The 26,274-nt window shown below is 49.2% G+C and overlaps 1 protein-coding gene across 2 annotated transcripts in view; it reads left to right on the forward strand.

The window, feature by feature from the left end:
• Positions 1–3,896: 3,896 nt before the first annotated feature.
• The window catches only part of MKX (mohawk homeobox), a 66,494-nt gene continuing 44,116 nt past the window's right edge, over positions 3,897–26,274 (forward strand). The window contains exons 1-4 of one of the 2 annotated variants that reach the window (XM_077303703.1): positions 3,897–4,184; positions 8,643–8,916; positions 14,746–14,905; positions 24,891–25,044. In XM_077303703.1, the coding sequence (XP_077159818.1) occupies positions 8,732–8,916; positions 14,746–14,905; positions 24,891–25,044 (499 nt within the window). In that variant the 5' untranslated portion in view covers positions 3,897–4,184; positions 8,643–8,731. The remainder of the gene's footprint in view (positions 4,185–8,642; positions 8,917–14,745; positions 14,906–24,890; positions 25,045–26,274) is intronic. The other variant, XM_077303702.1, reaches the window with a different exon arrangement.

Consider the following 26,274-nt stretch of genomic DNA (forward strand, 5'->3'; position numbering starts at 1 on the left):
GCCTTGAATAAATCTTTGTTGGTCTTAAAGGTGCTAAAGGTAAAGGTATCCCCTGTGCAAGCACCGAGTCATGTCTGACCCTTGGGGTGACGCCCTCTAGCGTTTTCATGGCAGACTCAATACGGGGTGGTTTGCCAGTGCCTTCCCCAGTCATGACCGTTTACCCCCCAGCAAGCTGGGTACTCATTTTACCGACCTTGGAAGGATGGAAGGCTGAGTCAACCTTGAGCCGGCTGCTGGGATTGAACTCCCAGCCTTATGGGCAAAGCTTTCAGATGGCTGCCTTACCACTCTGCGCCACAAGAGGCTCTTTTCTTAAACGTTAGTAAACTTAAAGGTGCTACTGGACTCTAATAAAACACAAAGAAACAATATCATTAAAATCATCCCTACCTTCCTCAAACCACTCTCCTACCTCCTATCTGCCATATATGTCCAGGACAGATGTCCCAAACTGGAACATCAGAGGAGGGGCTATAGATGGTGGAAGAACTCCATCTTGCAGGCCCTGCGGAACTGGGTCAGTTCCGTCAGGGCTCTCAGCTCTTCCGTCAGGGCCTTCAGTCAAGAGGAGCTCATTCCACCGGATAGGGGCCAGGACCAAAAAGGCCCTGGCTTTCATCGAGGCCAGGTGAACTTCACATGGACCAGGGATCTACTCTTTACTAACCTCTGAGGCCTTTCCTCACCCAAAAGAACATAATTCAACTGAAATGTCTCTTTCTCTGACAGAAGAGACAGTGAAAATGGGCAGATACCTATTCAGATCATGCCCTGTTCAATGGGCAGTTTTTAATTGAGCGGGAGCTCATCTTTAACCATTCCTTTTCTCGTGTTGTGGCTTCCATCTTGGACCTCACTTCTGCTGACTTTAGCAAAGCCGAAGATTATTGGCTGTTATGTAATGCTGAAATACTCGACTGCTGCCAGGAGGCCCAAAGGTATTAATTAGGACTGAAAGCAATACCTGTCCAATAGCTAAGATATTGGCAGGGGAAAACCCTGTGCGGAAAGAAGGGGCCATGGCACTTAGTGTACCTTGTTAAAAATATTACTGCAGTCAGAAGCCCTCTTACAGCCCCCCTCAAGGCTTCATTTGTCCCAAATAAGACAAAAGTGCTTCTAATGATGGCTTAATAAAACAAATATGTAACTGTTCAGAACATTTCTATATTCAGAATTATAGAAATTCCTGTCATCTAAGAAAAACAGGCCAAGATAATGTGTTTGCTTTGTTTTTTTGCCCTGCAAGGAATAAATAATGGTTAATAGGTTGTTGGGCACAGTCCAGGTGTTCTCCTGAAAAGAATGTCTGTTGCTAGGGAATCATATTTTCCAGATAGTCAAATCTCTATTGTTGCAATCCTACATTTGTTTAAGAATGATCATAAATTCCATCGGGAAAATCCAAGTGTTATTTCCTTAGCACCAAGAAGTAATGCCACTGTAATATGGAAAGTTGGGTAGGGTCCATGCCACTGCTCGTACCTATTGGGTAGGGTCCATGCCACTGCTAATAAGCAGGGACACAATTTCCCCTTCCACTCCCCATTCCAGTATTACTGTGCATGCTTTAAAAGGTAGTTTTTCGATTATTTTTTTCTTTTTGAAGAACAATTTACTCTGATTGTTCTATCTACATCATGATAAAAAAATCAAAATATTAATAGTATCTATGAATACTCAATAGAGAAAAAGCAATTATGCTAGCCTTGGTCAGTGGTAAAAGGAAATGAGGCCGGTAAAGAACACGGTGGTTAGATATGATCAACATGGACACTGGCCAGAGCATTATTCAACTAAAAGAAGTGGTGCAAGATTGAAAAATATGGTGACAGTTGAGCCATAGGATCGCCAAATGTCAGACACGACTGAATGGCTGACAGCAGCAACAAGAATCTGCAATTTCTGATTTGGAATGTTTGTCCTTTTCTGTCCTTCTTTGCATCTGGGTAGATATCCATCTATCTGTAACATTATCATGGGAAATCTGTCTCTCCCCACCCCCCACCCGCATTTTGATCCTCCGCAGCAGAGGTAGTCAAACTGCGGCCCTCCAGATGTCCATGGACTACAATTCCCATGAGCCCCTGCCAGCAAACATCTGGAGGGCCGCATTTTGTCTACCCCTGCTCTGCAGAATCACACCTATCTAAACGCACTGAAATCCGTGGACAGACTGAAGTAATTGTGCACTGGGTTACATTGTGAGTTAACTAGAGGATTCCTAATGGTGCAGGTGCACATCATGCTCACTTACGCTCTCTCTAGCTGGCTCTGATTTTCTTGTTCCATGAAACTGGACACAGATGACCAAATTAGGCAGGAGAACCAATGGGCTGAATGTTGTGGCTGAATATGACCCCAATTTGAATCTGTTCTCCAAACGGCCACAATATGAAAGCAATGCAGTCAAAGCATTTAACTATTACAAACTTATTGTGCTGTTTTGCCAACCTTTTTTTAATCATTGGGGAAATTCTTCTGAATAACGCTCAGGGTTTTCTTCCTTCCACAAGGAGGATTTCATTGCACGCAGGTAATGTTTACCTCCATCACCTAACACCTAAATGCCAATTAATTCCATCCTGAACCCATTTTACCTTCCCATGTTGTTTCTGTTGGCAACAACTAAATACCACAAAGGGCTGCCGGTAAGCAGCATCTCTGAACAGTGACCCTTTGGAAAGTGCTTATTCCACAGGGGAACTCAGCAAATTGATCTGGATCTCAGACCGATCCGAGCCCTGTTTCCTCAGAAGTAATTCTTGTCCAATGAGGCTCCCTCCCAAGAAACTGGGGGTGGGACTGCAGCCCTTTACAACCTTCAGCCTACTCTTGCTTGTTTTGGTGTGTATAACGTGGTGAAACAGATCTGCTGAAAAGAATTTTGTTTTCACCAGTCGACCTTGATCGTGCCTATTATCCATCTATGGTGGAGCCCCAGCTCCTGTTCCCAAGAAATCTGCCAGAAACTTAATTTTTTAATTCTTTAGTGTTGTGCGTTTCTTCAGCTGCAATGAAATCTGAAAGGCCTCTTCAGAGTCCTTGATTATAAACCTTATTGGAGGAGAACCATAACTATAATAATGACAATAATATAAATCATAATCATCATCCCATGGAGGCGATAACAACAATGTTATCGGGTCTCCGGCAGTTCTTGGCAGCAGCAATTTGTCAACATTCATGATAAGACCCAAAGCACTTTCAACTTAAGCCATCATGGTAGGTGCAGAGGTTCATTTTGGTGCACATCGCCCACAGAAGTGTAGCACCTCTATGATGTCATGAATGCTGGCTCTGAGCACCACCTCCACTCAAAATGCCATGTGCACATCCCTAGTTTTATACCTTGTGGGAGAACATGCCGATAAGAAGACTGCATAATGGCTGGGTTGGGGAATCCTTGATGTTCAGCGGAAACACTATCCATTTTATTGAGGCCAAACTTTCCTGAGTTTAGCAGTCCAGTCCTGTCCTGGCCCGGACCAGACTCTAAAAGTGCTTTCCTTCCTTGGGCTGTGGCCAAGGGTAACCGTCCAGGGTTTGCCCATCCCAAGGAAACTGGCAACCTGGCCCCAGATGTCGATAGAACACCCCTAGAGTTCCACGGGCCCTTGCCTCGTGCTGCAGCAGAGCAAAGCGGTAGGGCCGAATAGATGCTCTTAGGGTAACCCTTCCAGGCTTCTTCTCCCGCCTTGGCCGGGGGGGGGGGCGGCTCTCAGGTGCATGCGGGGAGGAGAAGGCCCGCCAGCAACGTGCTTCCCCCTCCACCACCGCGCAAGGTTGGGCGGGCGAGCCCCCCACCGCCCCCCTCCTCCCCCTCCCTTCCTCGGCGTTCCGACCGACGGCACGGCGGCTTTGCACCGCGGCGCGGGCCCGGGAAGCTGGATACGGCAAGGGGAGGATGTTCGCAGGCTGACCGGGCCAGCTAGGAAACATGAGAAGGTGCGGGTATTCACGTTCCCGGGCGCGGGCGGTGCTGCCCGGGCCATAAAGGCGAGAGGCGGCCGCGGTGGGAGCGGTGGCGGCGGCGGCGAGCGCTGGAGAAGCGGTGTGCGGCCGGGCGGAAGCGAAGCGACCATGTGGCGGCGGCAGCTGGGATGGGACTAGGAGCGGCGGCCGCAGGAGAGCGGCGGAAGAGCCCCGCGGAGGCAGCCGGAGCGCGACTGAGGCGCCAGGTATGCACCGAGCGCCCCTTCCCGGGGGGGGGGGGGCTTCCTGCTGAGCCTCACCAGGGTTGGGGAAGGGGGGGGGTTGGCCTCCCGACCTTTGTGCGCGCACACACACAAGCCCCCCCGGAAAGCCCTGGTGCAAAGGCGCGCCTTTCGCTTGCCTGCCCTATTCTGGGCTTCTCTCCCCTTCCCCCCGGCCCCTGTTCTGGGTGGATTCAAGCGGGTAGCCGCGTTGGTCTGAAGCGGCACGACAAAATCTGAGTCCAGTAGCACCTTTAAGAACAACAAAGATTTATCCAGGGCATGATCTTTCATGTGCACGCACATGCACCCGAAAGCTCACGCCTTGAAGAAGCCTTTGTGGGTCTTAAAGGTGCACTGGATCCAGAATTTGTTGTACATTTTGGGTCGGTGAGCGGTTTTGTCCCGCTCTGTCGAGCGCCGCTGCAGGTTTCCCTGGGGAAAGGTCCGTCTTCCGTGGTGGGGCATTTGGCGGAGGGCCGCCGTCCCTAGGTGGGCACCGTCGAAGGCGGAAGAGGGTTTACTTGGAGGACGTCGTTCGGCCCCGTCCGCCAGTCTCCTTCGTGTGCGCGCGTCTTGTTCGCGTTTAAAAGGCAACGCGCGCACATTTGTGGGTCACGGGTTGTTATTGTTGTGTGTTATGGTTGTTATTGTTATCTTGATTCGATGTATAGCCTCCGCGTTTTGTGCAAACCACCCCGAGCCTCATGGGAGGGCGGTATAGAAATACAAGCAAGACAATAAATAAATAAAACGTTTCAAATGAAAATGGCATCACTGAAATGCCTTTTTAGAAAAGCGATTCTGCATATAAATAATTTGCAACAAGATGTTGGGCTTGGAAAACAGGCCGAGCAGGGGTTGTTTTTTGTTCCTGAGTTTTGCACGTCTAACCTTCACGCCCGGCTCCAGCGGCCTCATTCGCCGGACAATTCCAGTGCGGGGCTTTTGACGCACGCGCTATGGGCACGAGCCCGGGGCTGCAGCTGCCCGTCGGCGCGCGCCGGTTGCACCGTTGCCTTTGCTCCTGCGGCACCCCGGCGGCAGGAGCGCAGTTTGGCGCGCGGCTTTCGGGCGCCGGGTCGCAGGCGAGGCTGGCGCGTGGTGGGTCGCCGCGTCACCTGGCGGGCAGCGGTGGAAGCTGTCAAGTGCGGCGCGTGCTGCGGCCAGGGCATCCCCTCCCCTCTTTTCCTGCTGCGCTTTGCGCCTCTGTTTGTGTGTGTGTGTATGAGAGACCCTTCTGGGACCTTACCGCAACCAGGCCTTTTTTCCCCTCCCTGCGCTTTTGCATTTGCAAGCTGGAGCAGCTACTGTAGAGGCCTGGCTTGGGCACGTGCTAGAAGCACCGACGTGCTGCATGTTTTGCAAGTCTGGTGGGTGTTGCTGACACCAGATGTTATGGGGCCTAACATCTTGCACGGTGTCATATTAAAAAATCAGAAGGCTTTTCCCACCCCTAAAGTGTAAAGGAGAACGAGCGCTGGTGTAGCTCGTTCGGATTAATCAAAGTTGTTCCGGCCGTCGGTGCGCCGTCACCGTGGTGGATCCAGGAGCGAAGCGGATGGGGAGCGCGGGGAGGGGGCGGAGGACGGCTGGCCGAAGCGAGGCTGCAAAGCCCATCTTCTGCGACGCGGCAACGCGCGAATGAAGCCCTTTCAAAGCGTTTAGCGGGATGGGATCCAAAAACTGACAGTCCGCAAAGAAAAAGGAAAAAAAAAAGCCACCTTTGCGAGGAAGCATAAAGAGGCTGTTGTCGAGTGTCCGCCCCGACGGGCAGGCACGCGCGCGCACCACATGTCTCGGGGCCGCCCATTCAGCGCGGGGCATCTCGCCGCCCGAAACGAGCCCCCTTGGAAGGAAGCGCCGCAGCGACTCCAGCGGCGCTTCCTTCCCGCGCGCGTGAGTGTGTGCCTGGGACCTCGGCCCTGCTCGTTTCTCACGCGGACCCGTCAGAAGGCGGCTCGGCTACATCCTTGCAAATATTGACAGTGGCCGTCGGTTCGCTCCTCGCCTTGAGCCACTGGAATGTGGTTGTTTTTCCCTGCCACCCCCCGCCCCAGCCCCCGTGCAAGGAAAGCTGCAGCAGCCGGAGCCGCCGGAGGGAGGGAGGGAGGCCGGTGGCCTGGAGCGGCGGCACGGCCTCGACGACGGCGCCCCACGAAAGCGGGCCGGGGTCGGGGCTGCGCTGGGGAAGGGGACCCTCCTCCTATAGGGGGGCTGGAGGGAGGCCAGGGATAAGCGGCCTCCGCACGTCGAGCAAAAGAGCTGGGGGGGGGAGAAAGAAGGCGGCTCCTGTGGGGCTGGCGTGGTGGGGGGCGTGCTTGGTTATACAAAGGGAGGAAGACCCCCCCCCCCAAAAAAAAACTCAGCGGAACAGCCGAGGGAGCAAAAGGTTCGGGGCCCGCGCTGCTCTCGCCTCGGGCTTCTCGCTTGCGGGACGCGCTGCTGCTGCTGCAGCCGCTGCCCAGTGTTGTGGAGGCCTCCGGCTTAAGTAGCTCCGAGGCGGGCTCCTGCTAGTTCGGGAACGGGGACGCCCGGCCCGGACGGCAGCTGCTGAGGGGAGCGGGCTTTGGCGGGCCTGCCGGTGCGCCTGGTGGTCTGGGAAGGCGGCCGCGGGCCTCGACGGAGCCCTCCCGGCTGGCGCCCGATGGGGACCCTCGCAAAAGCAATGAGGGACGGCGGCGGCGAAGGGCGAGCGAACTCGGGACTGTCGCTCCTCCTCCTCCACCACGCACACTGTTCCCCGGGAAGCGCTTTGGCGGCGTCGCGCCTTGAGCCGGTTCCCCTTTCTGCCTTGCTGTCGTGCCCATGTTCCGAGGGCCGTTCGCAGGGGCCAGGCCAGGGGCTCTCCCTGCGCTTTCAGTCTCTTGGCACGTGGTGACCGTCCCGATTGTGGTGTTTGTTACACACACACACACACACACACACGGGGTTTTTGGGGAGGGGGCCTTCTGCAGGCAGCCCAAACTGAACGCTTGAGCTGAGGCACCCGCACTATTGACCTCCATTTAATTCAAATCTGGGCTGGGAACCCAGGGAGAAGAGAAGAACAAGAGTGCCTCTGAGTGCGTGGAGAATGCCAACCCAAGACGGGGGCAGTTAAGCGCCAAGCACATCGCAGACTTTAAATCGCCCTTGGAATCTCCGCACCAGCCATGACTTAATACTGTGCGGAAGATATTCTAAACACAGATGTGAGTCCTAAGGCTGGTGTTGAAACCGATCGCCCAGCCACTGCGCTGCTAAACCAGTCCGGGTCTGGTGGTGTCTAGTGGGCCCCGTTAATTTCAATCTGGGCTTGTAAGTGAAAAGCTGTAGCATTCGCACTGGAGAAGGGGGGAAGGAGCCAATTAAAAAAGCCAAGCGTTTTCACCCAAGAGGATAATCTTCTCCCGTCTCCTGTGTCTCCAGTGCCCAAATAGCTTAAAAGAGGACCCCCGAGCGGCTCTCTTTTATTCTATCCTACCAGAGTGAAAACGGATTTACCAAATCACTCTGCAACACTTTTTTCCTCGGGGTTCAGGCTGCATGTCTGTGATTGGGTAAAAAGGGCCTTAAGGGGGATATAAGGATTTTAAGTGACTTCCAAAAGATCCCCAGCTCCTAGTACATGGGGGTGAAGAACCACAACACCCCCCCCCCCCACATACATACACACATACACATATATGAAGGAATCGAACTGCCCCTGGCTTTCAGGGTATGCTGGCACACAGGGTTGTGAGTTGTCTGCATTAATTGGGGGACAATTATCTTAAGGGAGCACAGAGCAGAGGGGCTGCAAGAAGACACTTTGCCTGGAGACCCCCAAGCAGAGGATTAAGGCTCCCGCAGGGCACTTAAATCCAGGATGAAGGGAGCCCCCCCCCCCTCCTTGGGCGGACAAGGAATTAATTGTTGAGGGGGGTGTATGTGCCTTGACACCCTCTGCAGTCGACCCTGACCAGACCTCGTGTGTGTGTGTGTGTGTGGGGGGGGGGGGTGCTTCCAGCGTAATGCAACACCCCCACCTCCCTTGTCTGGGCTTCCCAACCAAGACACCCAGGCATGCCCCGCGGCGTCAATTCCCACTCGAGGGGGCGTGGGCACCCAGCCGGCCTGGGATCAGCAGGAAGCAGACCAGTAGCTCGCCCGCCTTGCCCAACCTGCACACGGCCATGTGGCAGTGGTGGTCTACAAACCCTTGCAGAAGCATCATCCCTTGGAACTGGGCGAGGGCTTCCTTTCCTGTAAACTCACGCGGGGTTGGGTCCGTCTCCCTGGCCTGACTGCCCAGAAGCCCTGCAGCTGATGTGCCTCTGGTCCCCCCTCCCTAGCAGCTCGTCCTGGCTCTGTACAGCTCTAGCAGCAGCAGCCGCAAAAGGGAGAGCCGCTGTAGCCCACCTGGGCTAGGCTCCGAGCGGCTTGCCTCTAACCAACCTGCCGCTTGCCTTTCCTTTCCAGCCACCTCCGGGGCGTCCCTGAAGCGCGCTCTTCCGCCTGCTCAGCCCAGCCGTCTTGCCCACACACCGGGAGCTCTCTCTGGCCGCACCATGAACACCATCGTCTTCAACAAGCTCAGCGGCCAAGTGCTCTTCGAAGAGGGCGCCAAGGAGAGGGAGCGCAGCGGCAGCCGGCCCTACGCGGGGGTCCTTGAGGTCTCGCCCCACCCGGAGATGCTCATGCCTGACAGCCCCTCCATGAAGGACAACCTCAGCCTTCCACCCAGGAGGACCGGGTAGGAGTCTTCCGCAAGCTTGCTTGGGAAGGAGGGGGGAGGCATTGCTACCCTTGGCGTGTTGGGTACTAGGTGGGTGGCTATGGCCAAGCTCAGTCGTCCCCCCCCCCCAAAGAAAAAAGTTGCAGGTTGATCATTCATAAAACTTCAGCTATAGCATTTCCGCCTTAAACATGTAATAACCAATACGGCGTCACAGCTTGCTACTAGATTTAAAACCTGTTTCTTATTGTCGAAGAAGCGGGTGTGCTTGTGTGTGTGTGAGGGAGAGATGGACAGATGCCTAGAGACAAGGGCGGATTAATTAAAAGCTGATCTGCAAGAACTGAATGACACTATCTTAAAACTGTGGCCGGTTACTGGCATGTGAGAAAGACCAAGAGATGTGCAGACAATCCATTAGGTTTCACAATGTACACCAGGGGTAGGCAAACTGTGGCCCTCCAGATGTCCATAGACTACAATTCTCATGAGCCCCTGCCAGCATTTGCACAGTTTGCCTACCCCTGCCGTACACAGTGAAGAATCCCTCGGCTTAAGGACATGGACAGTCTGAAATCAAGAGGTGATAATTGAGATCTTTTTTTAAAAATGCAATTGTACTGCTAAGTTATTCAGTGCGATTGCATGCCCGCTGATATTAGATCTTGGTCAAGCAAGAATGTGTTAATTGTATTTCAAAATCCTGTATTGCTTTGATTAATCTGTGCTAAATTATGTCCTCAAAAGTACATGTTTGGAACTAGGCGGGAAGGGGGGGGGCAGCGTACATCTCCCATTCAAAAGAGGGAAATCTACAGGTCTGCTGACACCTATTTGGAAGTATTTCCTAATGAGCAAACGGAGAGTAAACCACACCTAGGACCAGGCTGTATATCTGTCTTCTTGATTGATGGGGCCATGGCAAAGGGCTTCAGAGATGCCCCAAATGCAGAGATTTTTATGGCCGAGTTGCCAGTTTTAAAAAATAGCGTCAGCTCCTACTTCTAATAGCCTCTCTGGTTGGCAGGACGGCGGTTGTGTTTCATCGCGATGTTATTGCCAGCTGATTCAGGCAGAATCGGGTTTCAAATAAAATACTAGACGGCCAAAAGCCCCAAAAGCTATAATAAAGGGGGGTAAGAGAGAGAGAGAAGCAGCCGCCAGATGTCGCCCGAGAGCAGCACCTTCTGCAAAAACGTGGTATTACAATTCCAACTCACATTCTTCTCTAGCACCGTATTATAATACCAGGGCAGAGCTAGGCCTACCCATAGGAGGGTGAGATGCACTTTCTATGCGTGAGAGACGGAGAGAGCTGGCGCATGGGACGCCTGTTGCCTGAAAGCTTTTATGTGCAAGCCCCGCTGAAACAAGCTATGTGCAAGAGCTGAGCTCTCTGACTGCTTTCATAGCAGGCATTTTCCTGCTGATTGCAGGCATCCTTCCAGGAGGACTGGCCCCACGTTAATGTTTGAGCAGGGAATCTAGTAGATTTTCCACCCCAGCCACTGAGACGGAAGTTCCGTTGGGTGGGTTTCCTCCTGCTTTTAATTGGATTGCATGGCGTTCTTGTGCTTGTAGCTTATTCAGGGCACCACTGCTCCTCTGCGAAATATACTTTCACGGAAGCAAATGTCAGCCCACATGGTGAGACGTCTCAGTGACGTGTTCATAGTACTAGGTCAGGGGTAGTCAAACTGCGGCCCGCCAGATGTCCATGGACTACTATTCCCATGAGCCCCTGCCAGCATTCGCTGGCAGGGGCTCATTGGAATTGTAGTCCTTGGATATCTGGAGGGCCGCAGTTTGACTACCCCTGTAACTAGGTATTTGTGGTGCCTATCTACAAAGCAGGGTGTGTATGACGAACCAGTAAATGCCAAGTTCCGTTATCAGTAATTGGGCAGTCTTCAGCTGGTTATAAAAAAGTGAAATTGTTCTATATCTACAAGCGTGGAAGCATGGAAGAGGTTTACTCCATGAGAAGAGTTCTACATTCTACATTAACACACATTATTGGGCAAAAATAATTAAAAAAAAAAAGAGAGAGCTAAACCCAAACATACCAAATCTCAGCACCTATTCTGGGAGTTTTAGGGGAGAGCTGAAATATTAATTGCATGTCCTTCCAAACCAACTCGATTTCAGAGGGTGGCTTGGATTTTGATGCGCAAATTCCTGACACACGCGGAAGGGTGGAGCTCCTGTGGCCGCAAGACCATAAGCAGATGTGAAACTCGGAGCGCTGGCCAGGAAGAGGGGAATGCGACGGACTGAAATGTTTTGAATAGTCAAGTGTCCAGACCACTTGACACAAAACAAGATGTTGGATCGTACTATCCTGTCTAAAAAGTCTCGCTCAAACAATTGGCCTGATATTATTTGCAGATGGCGGGGGGAGCGGGGCGGGGGCGGCAATCTCCCCAGGGACCGTTTGTGGCAGAGCAATTATTTGGAACTTCTCTTCTGCAGTTCACGAGCTCTCCAGCCATTGCTTTGATTCAGAAGCCTCCTAAAACCTTCCTTGGGAAGCCCGAGTCCCTACGTACCCATCAAAGCCTTCAATGAGGACAAAACAATATTTATTTTATCTAGGTCCTCTTCGCAATTGCTCTGTGGGGTCCCAGTTTGGGTCTACTGCATTGCTGGGTCCACCACCTACATAAACCTGAAACATTGCTAAAATCCTGCCAAACGCAGAACTGTAGGGATGATGTGACCCAACAACCTGTGACGATTGGAAGGATTGGATCTGAACAGCTGTGCCCTACCTAGAGAGCGGTTGGATGCACCGTTTGCCCTGAACGGTGTGCATGAGTACCCATTAGCCCAGCAGCAGTCTGGAGGTGCCCCTTGCAAAACTACCAATAGATTGAATCTGCTCAGAATGTGAACTGTTTCTGCTCAGTAGACGGGACATGGGTCGGGGATGATGCATGATTTAACGGAGCAGCTAAAGCTTGTGAGGATTTGTCTAGATGGGAAATCGTCTCCATGGGAAACTGCCATACTTAAGCCACAGCTGCTCCGAGGTTCTTGAAGGAACAGCAGGGGCCAAATTCAAGTAACGCCAAGGAGAATCGAATTCTAAGAGGCGTGTGTCTGGTTCTTTTTCCTCGTCCCTGGCAGCGTGACGGCCCCTGTAGCCGCGGCGCTGCTTTCTCGTGCACCAGGGCTGGAACCCCCAGTGGGAATAGTACAGGTGGTCTTCTAGCACACGTTGTTGATTAAAACATCTTTAAAAATGGGGAGCCGACGTGTGTGGCGTTCGACAGCCGTCCTGTACTCCTTTCCTTGTTGCAGACTCACCTGAGGACCGTTTCAGACTCAAGATGGCTCACTAGGAATGCCGCTGCATATCGGCAGCCGGCCTGACATGAACAGAGACCAAAGAGTTATGTTGAGCACCAAATGTTTTCTGTTAGCAAATGCTGTTTTGTCTGCTCTTTCGAAAACAAAAAAAAACCTTCCCACTCCAAGGTCAGGCCGTGTTTCAGCAGCTCCCCGGTTCAGAGAAGGCTCTTTATGTCCAGAAGAAATTGAAAAGCTATGTGCAGCCCTTCCAAACTGCTCTCTGAGTACAGAGCTACAACTAGGCTGGCTCTTTGTGCTGTGTCCTCGGGCTTCGGGCAAGAGTCTTTGCTTGTTGTTTGTTGGCTTTCTAGCACTGCTGTGTTGATGTTCCATAGATGTTCTCCGGGGTTGGGACGGTTAGCTGGAGCCAATTCCATGCAGCCTGGAGCGAGATGGAGCGAGTTCTGTTTTGCTGCAGAACCTAAAATGGCAGAGTGCGCTTCCATAGACGCCCCGATTGACAGCCTGCAATTCACAACCCCCATTTTAAAGGTGGCATAAAGGCAGGCTTTTCAACAATTTCTTGCCAATTTGTTTAGAGAGATCTTGTTGGTGTTCCTGTACAGCCATGTCAATGTAACAGGGCATTTGTGAGTAGTGTTTTTTTTTTTAATTATTTACATTGTCTTGTAGTCTGCCTTTCCCAAGGTGGATTCCACAAAGCCAATACAATCAAAAGGATGGTATTTCCAATAGACAATAGGATTTTGACTGTAGGAATCTGGAATGAACAAGAAATACAAACAGAACAAAAACATCAAGAAGAGTTGGTTTTTATACCCCGCTTTTTACTACCCAGAGGAGCCTTCCTTTCCTCTCCCCACTATAGACACCTGTGACTAGATGGGGCTGAGAGAGCTCTGACAGAACTGCTCTGTGAGAACAGTTCTAACAGGACTTTGACTAGCCCGAGGTCACCCGGCTGGCTGCATGTGGAGGAGTGGAGAGGAGTGGGGAATCAAACTCCAGGGAAGTAGAAAGAAAAAGAATAAACTATTTAAGCAGCATTGCATCTTCTTCTTTGTTCTTTGAAGCTTAGTTGGTGTTAGAGGACATGTTTTACAGAGTATAGTCTCAGGTTTAATCCCTGGGATCTCCAAGAGCAGTTCTTTGGGAAGGGATTTCCTCTGCCCAGTACTGAGGAAAGGGGCTGACAGCCAGAGGAGACGGCACTGAGACCAAAGGAACAACAATTTGACTTCAACTGCTTCCATGTGGAGGTTTTGTTCTGATTTGGCCTTCAAAATGGAGTTTGTTTCTGGAGCATCCACATACCATTTTCTCGTAATAGTCCACTTTCCAGGATTCTCTGGTTTGGGGCAGGTCTCAGTCAAAGTACATTTGAATACTCTGTGGGTGAGAAGGTCCTAATCTTTTTTAAAGGTCCTACTCACCTTGGTGCCAGTTTCTTCACCTTAACCCCCATGGCCAACCCTTTGCCCCCTCCCAAGGCTTTTTAACGAATTGGTAATGGCTAGAGGGCAGTAACATTACAAGGATCTGTTTCCACAATTGATTAGGTCCTCTGAATTTCCAGCATTCCTGTTTTTATTCTGGAGATACAAAGGGAAAGCATCTCTCCACAAGGGAAAGAGCTGAAGACAGGGGGATCAAAGGAGCTAATATATTGCAGCAATAGGTCATAATAACTTTATTGCACTGTAGCAATCTAGCATACGGATTTATAGTTATTTTTGTAAAGCCCTTTTATGTGGTGTAGGGGCAGTGGTGGATGCTTTTGTAGGGGTGCTCTGTTGCCAGTGTAATTGCATACATGGCAGCAATAGCAAAGAAACAGAGAATCCTCAGTGAGCAGATCTTCTTATATATGTTTGTACAAGCTCCTTATTTTCACTGTATAATGTAGACTGAAGACCTTGAGCGGAGCACGAATGGTGTTTTGTGCAGAGCAGCTTGTTGTTTTGTGCAGCCCACCATGCCTTTAGTCTCGGGGCACAAAATAAACCAGGGCCCATTCCGCCCACCTAGGATAATGCACTTTCAGTGTGCTTTTGCAGCTGGATTTTCCTGTGCGGAACAGGAAAATCAACTTCTAAAGTGCATTGAAAGTGCATTATCTATTGTGTGCAGAATAGGCCCAGGAGGACATGGAGGATAATGCACTTTCAATGTACTTTTGCAGCTGGATTTTCCTGTGCAGAACAGGAACATTTACTTCTAAGGTGTGTTAAAGGTGCATTAACCCTTGGGTGCAGAATGGGCCCTGTTCTCTTTTTCTCCTGCTGTTCTACACAGGGAATATAAAGCCGCACCATAACAATCTCTATTCTGAGTTTCTGCAGTCCAGTTTCACCATTCCTTGGGTGGATTCTGAAGCCCATGACCCACCTTTAGACTTTATTCTGAGTGCACAAGGTTTTTGCCCAGTGGCTTTGGGTGACGGGGATGAAAGGGACGAGTCCCTCCCCAGTTGTTGACCGGCCAGCCCTCTCAACCTCCTCTCTTGTTGATCTTCCCCTCCTTGCTCTGCAGCACACGACAGAACAGCGGGAAGGTGAGGCACAAACGCCAGGCTTTGCAGGACATGGCGCGGCCGTTGAAGCAATGGCTGTACAAGCACAGAGACAATCCGTACCCCACTAAGACGGAGAAGATCTTGCTGGCTCTGGGCTCCCAAATGACTCTTGTGCAGGTAAGAATGAGCTGAGGTCCTCAGGTCATGCTCTTTCTGTGAACATCAGCTGGCGTGGCGTTTGTCAATAAAGGGAGAGAGCAATGGTAAGCGAATCTACTCAGAATACTATTCAGGTCTTTTCCATATAATCCCAGGAGGGTGCTGGCAGGATTGCTCTATGATCTCTGAATTCAAACTTGGCTCTGCCCTCCTCCCGTCAAAACGGAGGACATGCGTATCTTGTTAAGAACCAGAGAAGTTTTAGTGAGAAAAGTTGATCCAACACCGCCGCTTTTAAAAGAAACTTATCCTAGTTTGGCTCAATTGAGGAATTCCAGCTCCGCTAATTAACAACTGGGCTGCCTCGGTGCTTTTGGGAGCCAGGATAAAGATTCATACCAAGAGGTTAACTAGTTCAGTAGCTTGCCTTTAATGGCTGCAGGTCCAGGATGCCGTTAAGCAGGGGTAGTCAACCTGTGGTCCTCCAGATGCCCATGGACTACAATTCCCATGAGCCCTGCCAGCGTTTGCTGGCAGGGGCTCATGGGAATTGTAGTCCATGGGCATCTAGAGGACCACAGGTTGACTACCCCTGCCGTTAAGCCTGTAAGAAGCCTCAGAGGTGGAGTATCACATTCTTGTTATCTCTAAAGCAGCTTGTTGAAGCTGAAGGAGTCTTAAAGTTGGCTCCCAGGATGGTTTTGGCCCAGATTATGGCCACCGAGCCTACAGGGCTGCATCCAAAGTGCAAAGTTCAGACGATTCTTGATCTCACATGGAAATAAACAAAAATGCATGTCTGGTAAAGGAACGTATCCTTTTTATCTGCAAATCTATCTTAATTGACAGAAGCATGCCGTTTCCCTACGTCCCCCCGATCCAGATGCTCCATTCCCCGTGCCCAGAAATATGGAGAACACATCTTTCCTGGGGAAGATCATTAAACTGAAGATCATCCAGGGCTGCTTGAATGCAACCAACTGATCTGAGAATCATATATATAGGGCCTCCCCTCCAATTACGCAGGCCCCAATATAGAACCATTTCCCGCAAGCCCAACTGATTGAAACTGACATGGATGGAGCTGTGAGAACTGGGTCATGTTTCCTCATCGATTTGAAAATATTTCTCATTCCGAAAGCTACTGGCTCCCAAATCAGCAAGCCGTGTTGCCTGACTGGCTTTAATCTAGCATTGCAAAGTGCCAGGGCGCTTTCTGGAGGAGACCAAAATAAAAATGTGTGTTCCTGATTTTCTGTTTCCTAAGCCATTGCATTCCTGAAGCCTAGATTGGCCTCCTCCTCTTCCTATCCATCTGTCCAAGTCCTTTTATGCCTGGCAGTGTTGTGCTTGCGCCGTTACTGTCATTGCATTTGAATTACTTGTCTCCTTTCAATTTGTTCTCTGTCAGAAATGTTCTGTTACAGCTGATGCGTACACTTAGCACATACCGTTTCAAGAAGTGTTTGCTAACAATTAGCAGTTATTCTAGAAGTATAGAAAGCACAGCCTCTGTGTGTCTGTGTGTGTGTGTGTTAGACAGCTCCTTTGACCTGAAAAATTGCTCTGCTACTTAGATTGCGTTATGTTTCAGCAGCTGCTTTTGGTTCTGAATGTTTCCTTTGGACAGTGATGCTTCTGTAAAACTGGTTTTATAGGCTGCCGGTTTTGTTTTTTCATTGTTCATGAATTTACGTAAGTGACCTTCCATGCCTTGTTTTTGGCAGAGAGGTAGCAAAGGTGTTTTGTTTTGTTCCCAAGTTAGTCATTCGTGCTTCTGCTACTCTTCTCTCGGTAGCTCTGAGATTCTTCCTCTCTGTATCTTTCCCTGCATCACCTAAACTAGAGCAGGGGTAGTCAACCTGTGGTCCTCCAGATGTTCATGGACTACACTTCCCATGAGCCTGGCAGGGGCTCATGGGAAGTGTAGTCCACGAACATCTGGAGGACCACAGGTTGACTACCCCTGAACTAGAGGACCCACCTAGAGGTGTCCTGGTGGTGGTGGGGAAGGGCATGTGTATTTATACATCAGTCCCCTTTTTGCTTCTAAGCCAGGGGTAGGTAGATGATGTAGGTTTTTAAAACAAGCACAAAGCCAGATGGGCAAAGGGAGTTAACCCATGCACTCTCCTCTCCCCCCTTACCTTTCGGCACCTTTCTTCTAGCCCCATTCAAATCTAATTTAGGAAGAGTGGAATAAAAGTGCTGAAAGCAAGGGGGAGCAGTGAGGTCACAGGGGGGTGTGTATGGGGGGGGATGGATTTTGTTTCCTAAAAAAATCAAGAGCTGTTTTAGATAGAGCATGGGTATATGGAATTATGAGTACACAGAGATTCAGGGATAGCCAGCTCCAGCTTGGGAAATTTCTGGAGACTGTGGAGGTAAATACCAAGTAGAGAAGGGGCTTGGGGAAGGATCTCAGCAGGATACAATGCTACAGATGCTGCCTTCCAAGCCGCTGTTTACATTGTGCGGAATTGATCTTGGTAGCCTGAAGATCAGTTATAATTTGGGTGCTCGCCAAAGGCATGTCCCTCAAAGAGCATTGCGCTCTGCCAGTTCCAACAGGCCTGGCCCATGAGAGGTGCACCTGGCCTTGACCAGAGTCAGGGCCTTTTCGGTCGTGGCCCCTACCTGGTGTGATGAGCTCCTAGAGGAGATATGGGCCTTGTTGGAGCTTGCTCAGTTCTGTAGGGCCTGTACAACAGAGCTCTTCCACCAGGCCTTTGGTTGAGGCCAGGCCACCGGGAACATCCAGGAGCCCCCCTTTCCCTGCTCAAAGCACTCTCTCCTGTACCATCAAGTTCTGGCAACTAATGGGGGGGGGGACAGCGTGGTTGAGATAGAAACTATGGGATGCTGATTTCTAGAAAATTTATAGAACTGTTTTTAACTATGTTGATTTTACTTGATGTACACCAGCCTGAGATGGCTGGGCCAAGAGGGACAGTCCTATAAATCCAAATATAAATATAAATAAATAACAACCCCATCCCCCACCACATCACCTCCAGTTTGTCCCTGAATATTTACAATCTGCCTTAATTTAATCCTTGAGTTTAATTCCATCCACACAAGCATGTGTGAGGCTAGTCCTTGTTGCCTCAGTCGGAGTCCTAAGGAAACTTAAAGTGCTGTGCGTTTCCCATGCCTCAGGTGGCCAGAAGCTTAAGGCAATGGCCTTCTACATTTTTGTTACAAGGAGAGAGAATGGCAGGTGCATTTGTAATAACCGTTCCGTGACGAGTAGGGAAACAGGCATGCATCCCTGGGTGGGACAGGGTGAAAAACAGCATCAGCACTGCAAAATTATTTGAGGAATTAATGCAAGACACCTTTTGAGCCCCCATCCTACAGGGCTCCTTGTTGCCAGACATTTGGGAAAGTCTCTCGCTACGCCTAAGCTCCCAGAACCATTCTGTTGACACCCATTCAATCTACTGTAGCACACCCAGTAGCCACCAGCCGTCCAAGGCAAGGATGTTTCATTTCAGAACGGAAGCTTGCTGGGAATGTCATGGCCCTGGTTGTTGAGGGAGAACAGGCAAAGGCAAGTCAGTGGTCCTCCTGCAGAATCACAAAGTTGGCAGAGTGTAAACAGAAAGAGAGCATCAAAATGGAAGACGGAGAGGTGCTAGATGGGCAGCTCTTGGGAAGGAGAGTGTCACATGGAACCCTGAAGTGTTTATGCCCAAAGAGTTCAGAAAATATCCATGGTTCTCGCTTCCCAGTTTTCTCCTCACAGCAGCCCCATGACGTAAAAGCTAGGCTGAGACACTGACTGGGCCTGAGGGCCCCCAACAGGCTTCGTTGCAAAGCGGGGACTCGAACCCTAGATTTCTTGGATTCCAGTGCGAACCTGTAACCCAAAACAAGCAATGGAAGGTCACTTAAGTGAATTCATGAACAATGGAAAAACAAAAACGGCAGCCTATAGAACCAGTTTTACAGAAGCATCACTCTCCAAAGGAAGCATTCAGAACCAAAAGCAGCTGCTGAAACATAAGGCAAACTGAGCATCAGAACAACATCTGGTAACATCAGGAAAAGTAGCATTTGGCTGGTTAGGTACTCCTTGTACCTAAATGTAGCCTTTCCAGTGAGTGAAGGTGGTTGACTGAGATGGATTTTTTAAGGCCCGTAGACCTCTAAAGGCTTGAGAATAGGAGAATTCAGCCTCAACATGGAGGCCAAATTCTGTACTTGATTATATTCATGTAGTCCTCATAAAGCCAAAAGAACAGCCAACGAGGCCTTTTTTTTTTTTGCTCTGGACTCGGAAACTTTATCCTCCTGAAACGACAGCGCTAGAACAGGAAGCTTTCTCTGTCTGAAAGCCACAGCCTATATTTATCTCGCCAATTAGTCTCCAATTTGGAGGCTAGCAATTTGTCCTGCTAATTTGCAATGAACATGTCATGTTTTCATTTGCAATATTCCCGTAGGGGTGGATTTATTTTATTTTAAATTTAGGTTTAACTATTCCTGTGAAATGAAGAGAGAGAGGGGGAAAAGACTGTACATTCTTTCCAGAAGGGGAAATATGAATGGCTTTATTGTTGAACGTGAAGTTATTTGCCACGGTATGACTAATCTACTGGTTCTGGGATGCTGGGGATCTTGTACTACTGAGGTTCACGGGCCGATGTAGCCTGCAGTTGGTGGTGGTTAGGGGCTCCCTACTCAACTTTTTCTTTTCTTTTGCGAAACAAAAGCCAGCCAAGAGAGGAATAAGTATACTTCTATTTATGTATGTATGTATCTATGTATGTATTTACTTACTTACTTACTTAATTACTACTAGTACTACTAGCCAGTTTGGTGTAGTGGTTAGGAGTGCGGACTTCTAATCTGGCATGCCAGGTTCGATTCTGCACTCCCCCACATGCAACCAGCTGGGTCACCTTGGGCTCCCCACGGCACTGATAAAACTGTTCTGACCGAGCAGTGATATCAGGGCTCTCTCAGCCTCACCCACTCCACAGGGTGTCTGTTGTGGGGAGAGGAATGGGAAGGCGACTGTAAGCCGCTTTGAGCCTCCTTTGGGTAGGGAAAAGCGGCATATAAGAACCAAGTCTTCTTCTTCTTCTTCTTCCTACTACTACTACTACTACTACTACTACTACTACTACAAAAAGTAAGAAATATTGTCTCAATGTGATTTGGGTTGTTTGTTTTAAAACTGTTAGATGTCAGCTGCCTTAAGTACTGTGCCCCTAGAGGCATAGTGAACACTGTGGATTGGGTCCAATAAGCTGTGAGTAGAATAAGTTCATGGAACTAATTTCTCCGTTTCCTCTTGTGCCCCCTAAGAAGTTGCTCCTGGGAATCAGGGTCTCCTCAGAAACACACCGGGATGTGTCGTGAAGGGGCTTCAAAGAGAAAGGAGCTGGCTGGAAAGCCCCCCATGAGTTCACGTGGGGGGGGGGTTGCTTCTAGTTTTTCATTCACATTACAGTCACCACCCCCCTTCCTGGTAGCATAACATCCCATTCTGCTCCTGACAGTCCCCTGAATTTCAGGAGCAGTTTCAGGAGATGGATGCAGGGAAGAGGAGAAGGAAGTCCATTCTTTGAACACGGTCCATCTGTGGCTCGTTGGACTCAGTCTTCTTGTTTTTGATGTTGTGTCTTTGACCAGTTTCATTTTTAATGTCCGTGTTTGGAGAAATGACAAGGCAGCTGTAAAACAAACACGTAGAGAAGTGCAGAGGTGGAAGGACTGTTCTAGAATAGAAGTTTTAACAAGTAATTTAACAGTAAGTAGCAAGAGGCATAAACTGAGAAGATTTCTGGGAATATCGTGCATTTTGTTGGCTTAGACAGTCATTCTCATGTAGCTGTGACTATATGCATACGGACACACTGACTTGTGTGCTTGTATCCCTAGCTGTGTGTGTGTGGGGGGGGACCACATGTGGAAGTTCTAATGTGTAGCTTCTGAGTGGCTCCAGAAAACTAGGGTGAGCATGTGGGCTCCAGCCATTCAGATATACTCCCTGATTGTATGTTACGGATCCTTTGTATCCTCTGCAAGTCCCCCCCCCCCCCTTGACCAAGCATGGTCTGGGAGTCTTATGTCCAGAGTTTAACACACAAAAGCATAACTGTCCAGAGGAAACCTTCAGAACCAAAAGCAGCTGCTGAAACACACAGGATTTGGACCGTAGTTTCCACCATATAATTTTCATTAGCTGAAATGGCCCTAGTGGGAGACTCTTGGCCTTGTTAGAGAGGCTACATGTGAGTTTCTCCAATAGAGCCAATCGTGGTTCCCTAAGTTAGTGAACAGGTGTGGTGGGGGGAAGACCTAATCCCCCTCCCTCGATGTGCCTTGACCCCAATCTGAATTGGGCTTTGGAATGAAGTTCTAAGAAGGAAATGGCCTGAGCCTGTTGATTGGACATGGCCCAGACTTACATGTGGGGGGGGGGCACAAGGATTTTGTAACATGGGTTAAGGCAGGGATAGTCAACCTGTGGTCCTCCAGATGTTCATGGACTACAATTCCCATGGGAATTGTAGTCCATGGGCATCTGGAGGACCACAGGCTTGACTACCCCTGCTTAACAGCATCCTGGACCATGGGAATTGTAGTCCATGGGCATCTGGAGGACCACAGATTGACTACCCCTGGGTTAAGGCATTCAGTAGTTGCATATCCAGCTTGGTGTAACAATTAAGGTCAGCATCCTCTAATCTGGAGAACCAGGCTTGATGCCCCACTCCTCCACATGCAACCAGCCCGGATGATCTTGGATGAGTTATAGTTCTCTCCGAGATGCTCTCACGGACCAGGTCTCTTAAAGGTCTCTCAGTCCCACCACACAGGGTGTCAGTTGTGGGGAGAGGAAGGATTTTAAAGGAAGACTAGTAAAAAGTGGGGTACAAAAAGAAAATATCTTCTTTTTCAGCTGTGGACCCATCAGTGTCTTGTTGTTGCTCAGTAGTAAGTCCACTGTCTCTTCTTCCTCCCTTCAGTGGCACAATGTCGTGGGAGTTGAGATATCTCCCCCCCCCCTCTGCCTAAGCTGGTGCTTAATGTAATAATAGAAGAAAAAGAGTTGGGTTTTATACCCCCCCTCCTTTTTCACTACCTGAAGGAGTCTCAAAGCAGTTTACAATCACCTTTCCTTCCTCTCACCGCAACAGACATCCTGTGATTTAGGGGTGGCTGCGAGAGCTCTCAGAGAACTGTGATTGGCCCAAGGTCACCCAGCGGGCTGCATGTAGAGGAGAGCAGAATCAAACCCGGTGATCCAGATTAGAGGCTGCTGCTCTAGACCGCTACACCATGCTGGTTCTCTTAATGTATTTTTATAAAGTTGGTCAAATTTAATCTCACCGCGTCCAAAATTGGTAGGGCACCAGAGTTAACCGTCATTATTCACTGAGCAAAGATTTGGACGAGCCCTTTCAAAAGGTTTACATACCAGTAAAGCAGCATGAACATAACCCTGTGGGTTAGATCCCGCATTCTTGTGCTTTGTCCTCTCATAAGAGATGAATCTTCTCCTTCCTTTCATTACATTTATGGTTAGAGCACTTGTGGTGCCCAAATGCAGTTTCTCCCCATAATTTAAAACCATTCTTCCTTGTCCTTTCCACAGTTGGGAGGATGACCAAATGCCCCCCCCTCCCCAAATCTTGTGTTGAACCTATGATGAATGTGTTGAACTCAAAGGAAAGATCCATACAGATATATATATCTGTGTTTGTTTCCATGAGTCTGAAGAAGCAGCCGGAAGACAAGCGTTTGGGGGATACATTCCTTTGCTATAACCATCTTATTTCATCATTAAGATCTGGGTTTTCTCTGCCTTCTGGATTACTTTAAATAAGGATAATTCCTAGCAAGATGAATCATGTTAGCAGCTGACATGGAAAAGCTGAATGCGTCGTGTTTGCTACTGGCCCTTTCATCAAAACAGTAACCTATACATATAAATCATGCAAGCTTTATTGCTCATATAAAGTGTTATAAGGATAAAAAACCCCACATTCTGCTGTTGCTCAATGCAGTCTAATAAGGCCAAGGTATGCTTCTACGCTGCTCGTTGGCAACTTACCGAAACTGTCAGAAAGTATTCAGCTGGGAAGCTGAATGGATGAAGCTGGCTCGTGTAGCGTTAGAAACAAAAACAGGAGAGGAGAATGTGGAAAGCAACACCACCAAGGGCCAGGGAAGCTGCATATCCCTTTCTCATAAGTCCAAGCAAATGTGTGGAAGAAGCTGTGGCTTAGCACTAGCGCATATGTGTCGCGTACAGAATGCCGAGAGCAGGCTGGAAACCTTGGGGTTTCTTCACAGCCCTGGGTTTCCCAAATGGGTGGGAGTTAATTGATTTTGTATATTTAAAATCCATTAAACATGTGTCGGGTGATAGGACCAGATATGGTCACGTCGACCCACCCCTCCCGCCCCAAATGGCCTGTGATAGGCCTGGAGGGGGTGGGAAGGGGAGGGGCCCCGGGTGGGCGTGTCCACAGCTCTGCTTCCCAACCATATTCTGCATGATCGCATCACTTCTGGGGTTTCTCGAAGCCTGAAGAATGTTTCAGGGGGTTCTCAAGGGTACAAAAGTTGAGAAAAGCTGGCCTACATTCAATCTCTGACCCTGGTGTGAGCAGGCACAACTGACATTGACAGGCCCAAGGTAGGACATAAATGCACGTACGTTTGTGTACTTTTGGAGTGGGGCTGTGACTCAGCACGGTGCCTCCTTTGCATGCCCTGCTTCTGTGCCTGGTATCTCCAGGTAAAAGAACCAGGTAGCAAATGATGTAAAAGAGCTTTCCCAACCAAAGACCCTGGAGCGCCACTGCCAGTCTGAGGATACAATACTGACCTTGATAGACCATTGGTCTAATTGACCATTTTTATTTATTTTATTATTTGTTTGTTTGTTTATTTATTTAGATTTCTATACCGCCCTACCCTACGGCTCTGGGTGGTTTACATTAAACGTTGTGGAATTCTTACATAATGCTGTACATAACAATCATAACATAACACGAAAACCATGTTTTTAACCGTTGAAAGTGATTTTTAACAGAACAACAATGACAATCCCTGGACAGGCCATAAAGAAGCTTCATGTGCTCAGGGAGTAAATGGCTATCCCCCTATGGGGTATTTTCAAGGCAAGAGATGAGCAGAGATGTCTGCCATTGCCTGCTTTTGCGTAGCAACCCTGGTCTCCATTGGTGGTCGCTGGGATCTATGCTGAACTAGCATATCAAAGCCCTAAAATGGCAGCCGGCAAGTTTTGTTTTTCTGCAGGTTTTCCTTGAGTCTGCATGATCCATACTTGTATGAGCTCCTTGCTGGGAACTTCGTTCTCAGATGTCTGGGGTCTTTCACTACAAAAAGTAATAATACATTTATCCTTTTAGACCAGGGGTAGTCAAACTGCGGCCCTCCAGATGTCCATGGACTACAATTCCCAGGAGCCCCTGCCAGCGAATGCTGGCAGGGGCTTCTGGGAATTGTAGTTCATGGACATCTGGAGGGTCGCAGTTTGACTACCCCTGTTTTAGACCAATTTCTCAATAGGGGTGGCCAAGCTGTGGCTCTCCAGATGTTCATAGATTACAGTTCCCATGAACTCCTGCTGGCATGGCCAATTGCCAAGGGCTCATGGGAATTGTAGTCTGTAAACATTGGAAGAGATGCAGTTTGGCCACCCCTGCGATAGATGCAGGGCAATTGCAAGAAATAGCCTCTTAGTCTTCTGCATGGGAAGATCTTGTGCAGGAAGGGAGGAATGGTTTCTGCTTATCTCCCCCCAAGTAGGATGCTCTTACTCTGTCTCCGAGTTTCTATGAAGTGGAGCTTCAGTGTTTCGCTTTCCCAGTGCAAGCGTAATACATGTCAGGAGAAGAGCGAACAGGTTGCTTGGTTCTCTTCTGCTTCCCCTGCAATGAAAGCTAGGAGTGTTTTCTTTTCCTCTCCTTTGCGTGGCAAGTAAGAAAAACTGATGCATTTGTTTTTATTTTAGGTATCCAACTGGTTTGCCAATGCAAGACGTCGACTTAAAAATACTGTCCGGCAGCCGGACCTTAGCTGGGCTTTACGGATAAAGCTGTACAACAAGTATGTTCAAGGAAATGCTGAAAGGCTGAGTGTCAGCAGCGATGATTCATGCTCCGAAGGTTGGTTCAATCCTTTTCTAATATTGTCCATACCAAGTGTAGTTGAATTTCCAGCTATTGCCAATGGTTAATCTGGAGAAGTGGTCATTGATGCATGCTGAGTTCTTTTTTACCAAGCTGTGTCTCTGACAGTGCAATCCTAAATGGAATTAAATAATTTTCAGTCCAGGGAAGTCAGTGATCATAGAATGATGGTGTACTTCATAGGACTGCGCTGTAATTCTCTTACTCTCACTCACATACATCAGCAAAAAAAAATCTATCTGCGTCCCTGACCTTGCCCATTTTATGATTCCTGTAGGCCGCGAGAAGGTCCAGTCTAAGCATTCATCATTCTGCCCATTAGATCAAAACACCACAAACCGTGTGGTTTGCATTGCTCAAGGTTTCAGATTGTCCTTTCACCCACGAACTGGTTACATTGAGTTCTTTGTGCTAGGTTATTCTTTAGTGCAGGTTATTCTTCTGACATGGCTGAGGACTGCCTTGAGTTGGTGGGCTCCAGCCAACGCTTTGACAATCACTGGTTGCAATCCCAACAAGGCCCCCTGAGCACATCCAAGGCCTTGGGCATGTCCGGCGGGATTCTAGTCTTCGAACAGCAGGCCTTGTGCCAGCCGAGAAAGTGCCTTCCAAAAGTTCCCTTCGCTTCCAATGTGGGTTGCCATGTGGCCTGGTGGGGAATTGAGGGCTGCTGTTGGAGAAATATAAGCTCCAAACACCCTTGAGCATGTGGAACCAGTTGTGCTGTTCTTTGGCCTTCAGCCACTAAAATCAAACTGCACACCACACAGTATATTTGAGTAAACTGTTTATGAAATGGCAGACTTATCTGCTAGAACAGCTCAGCATCCCAAACATATGCTGTCTGTAAATCATTTTGTCCGCTTCATACCGAAGAACCGAAAAGGGGCTACAGTATAATTCTCCCTCTCTGTATTTGACCGGGAGGGGGGTGGGGAGGATGATGGGTTTGCAAACATGCCATTAGCAAGCAAGTTCAGTGTATTTCAGAAATGGCCGTTATGATAATCTGATCTCTTTTTCTTTACAAAGGTTTAATTAAAGCACTGAGTTATGTCTGACCCTTGGGGTGACGCCCTCTAGCGTTTTCATGGCAGACTCAATACGGGGTGGTTTGCCGGTGCCTTCCCCAGTCATTACCGTTTACCCCCCAGCAAGCTGGGTCCTCATTTTACCGACCTCGGAAGGATGGAAGGCTGAGTCAAC

This window comes from Paroedura picta, chromosome 11 (genome assembly GCF_049243985.1).
Source record: "Paroedura picta isolate Pp20150507F chromosome 11, Ppicta_v3.0, whole genome shotgun sequence".
Classification (NCBI taxonomy): Eukaryota; Metazoa; Chordata; class Lepidosauria; order Squamata; family Gekkonidae; genus Paroedura; species Paroedura picta.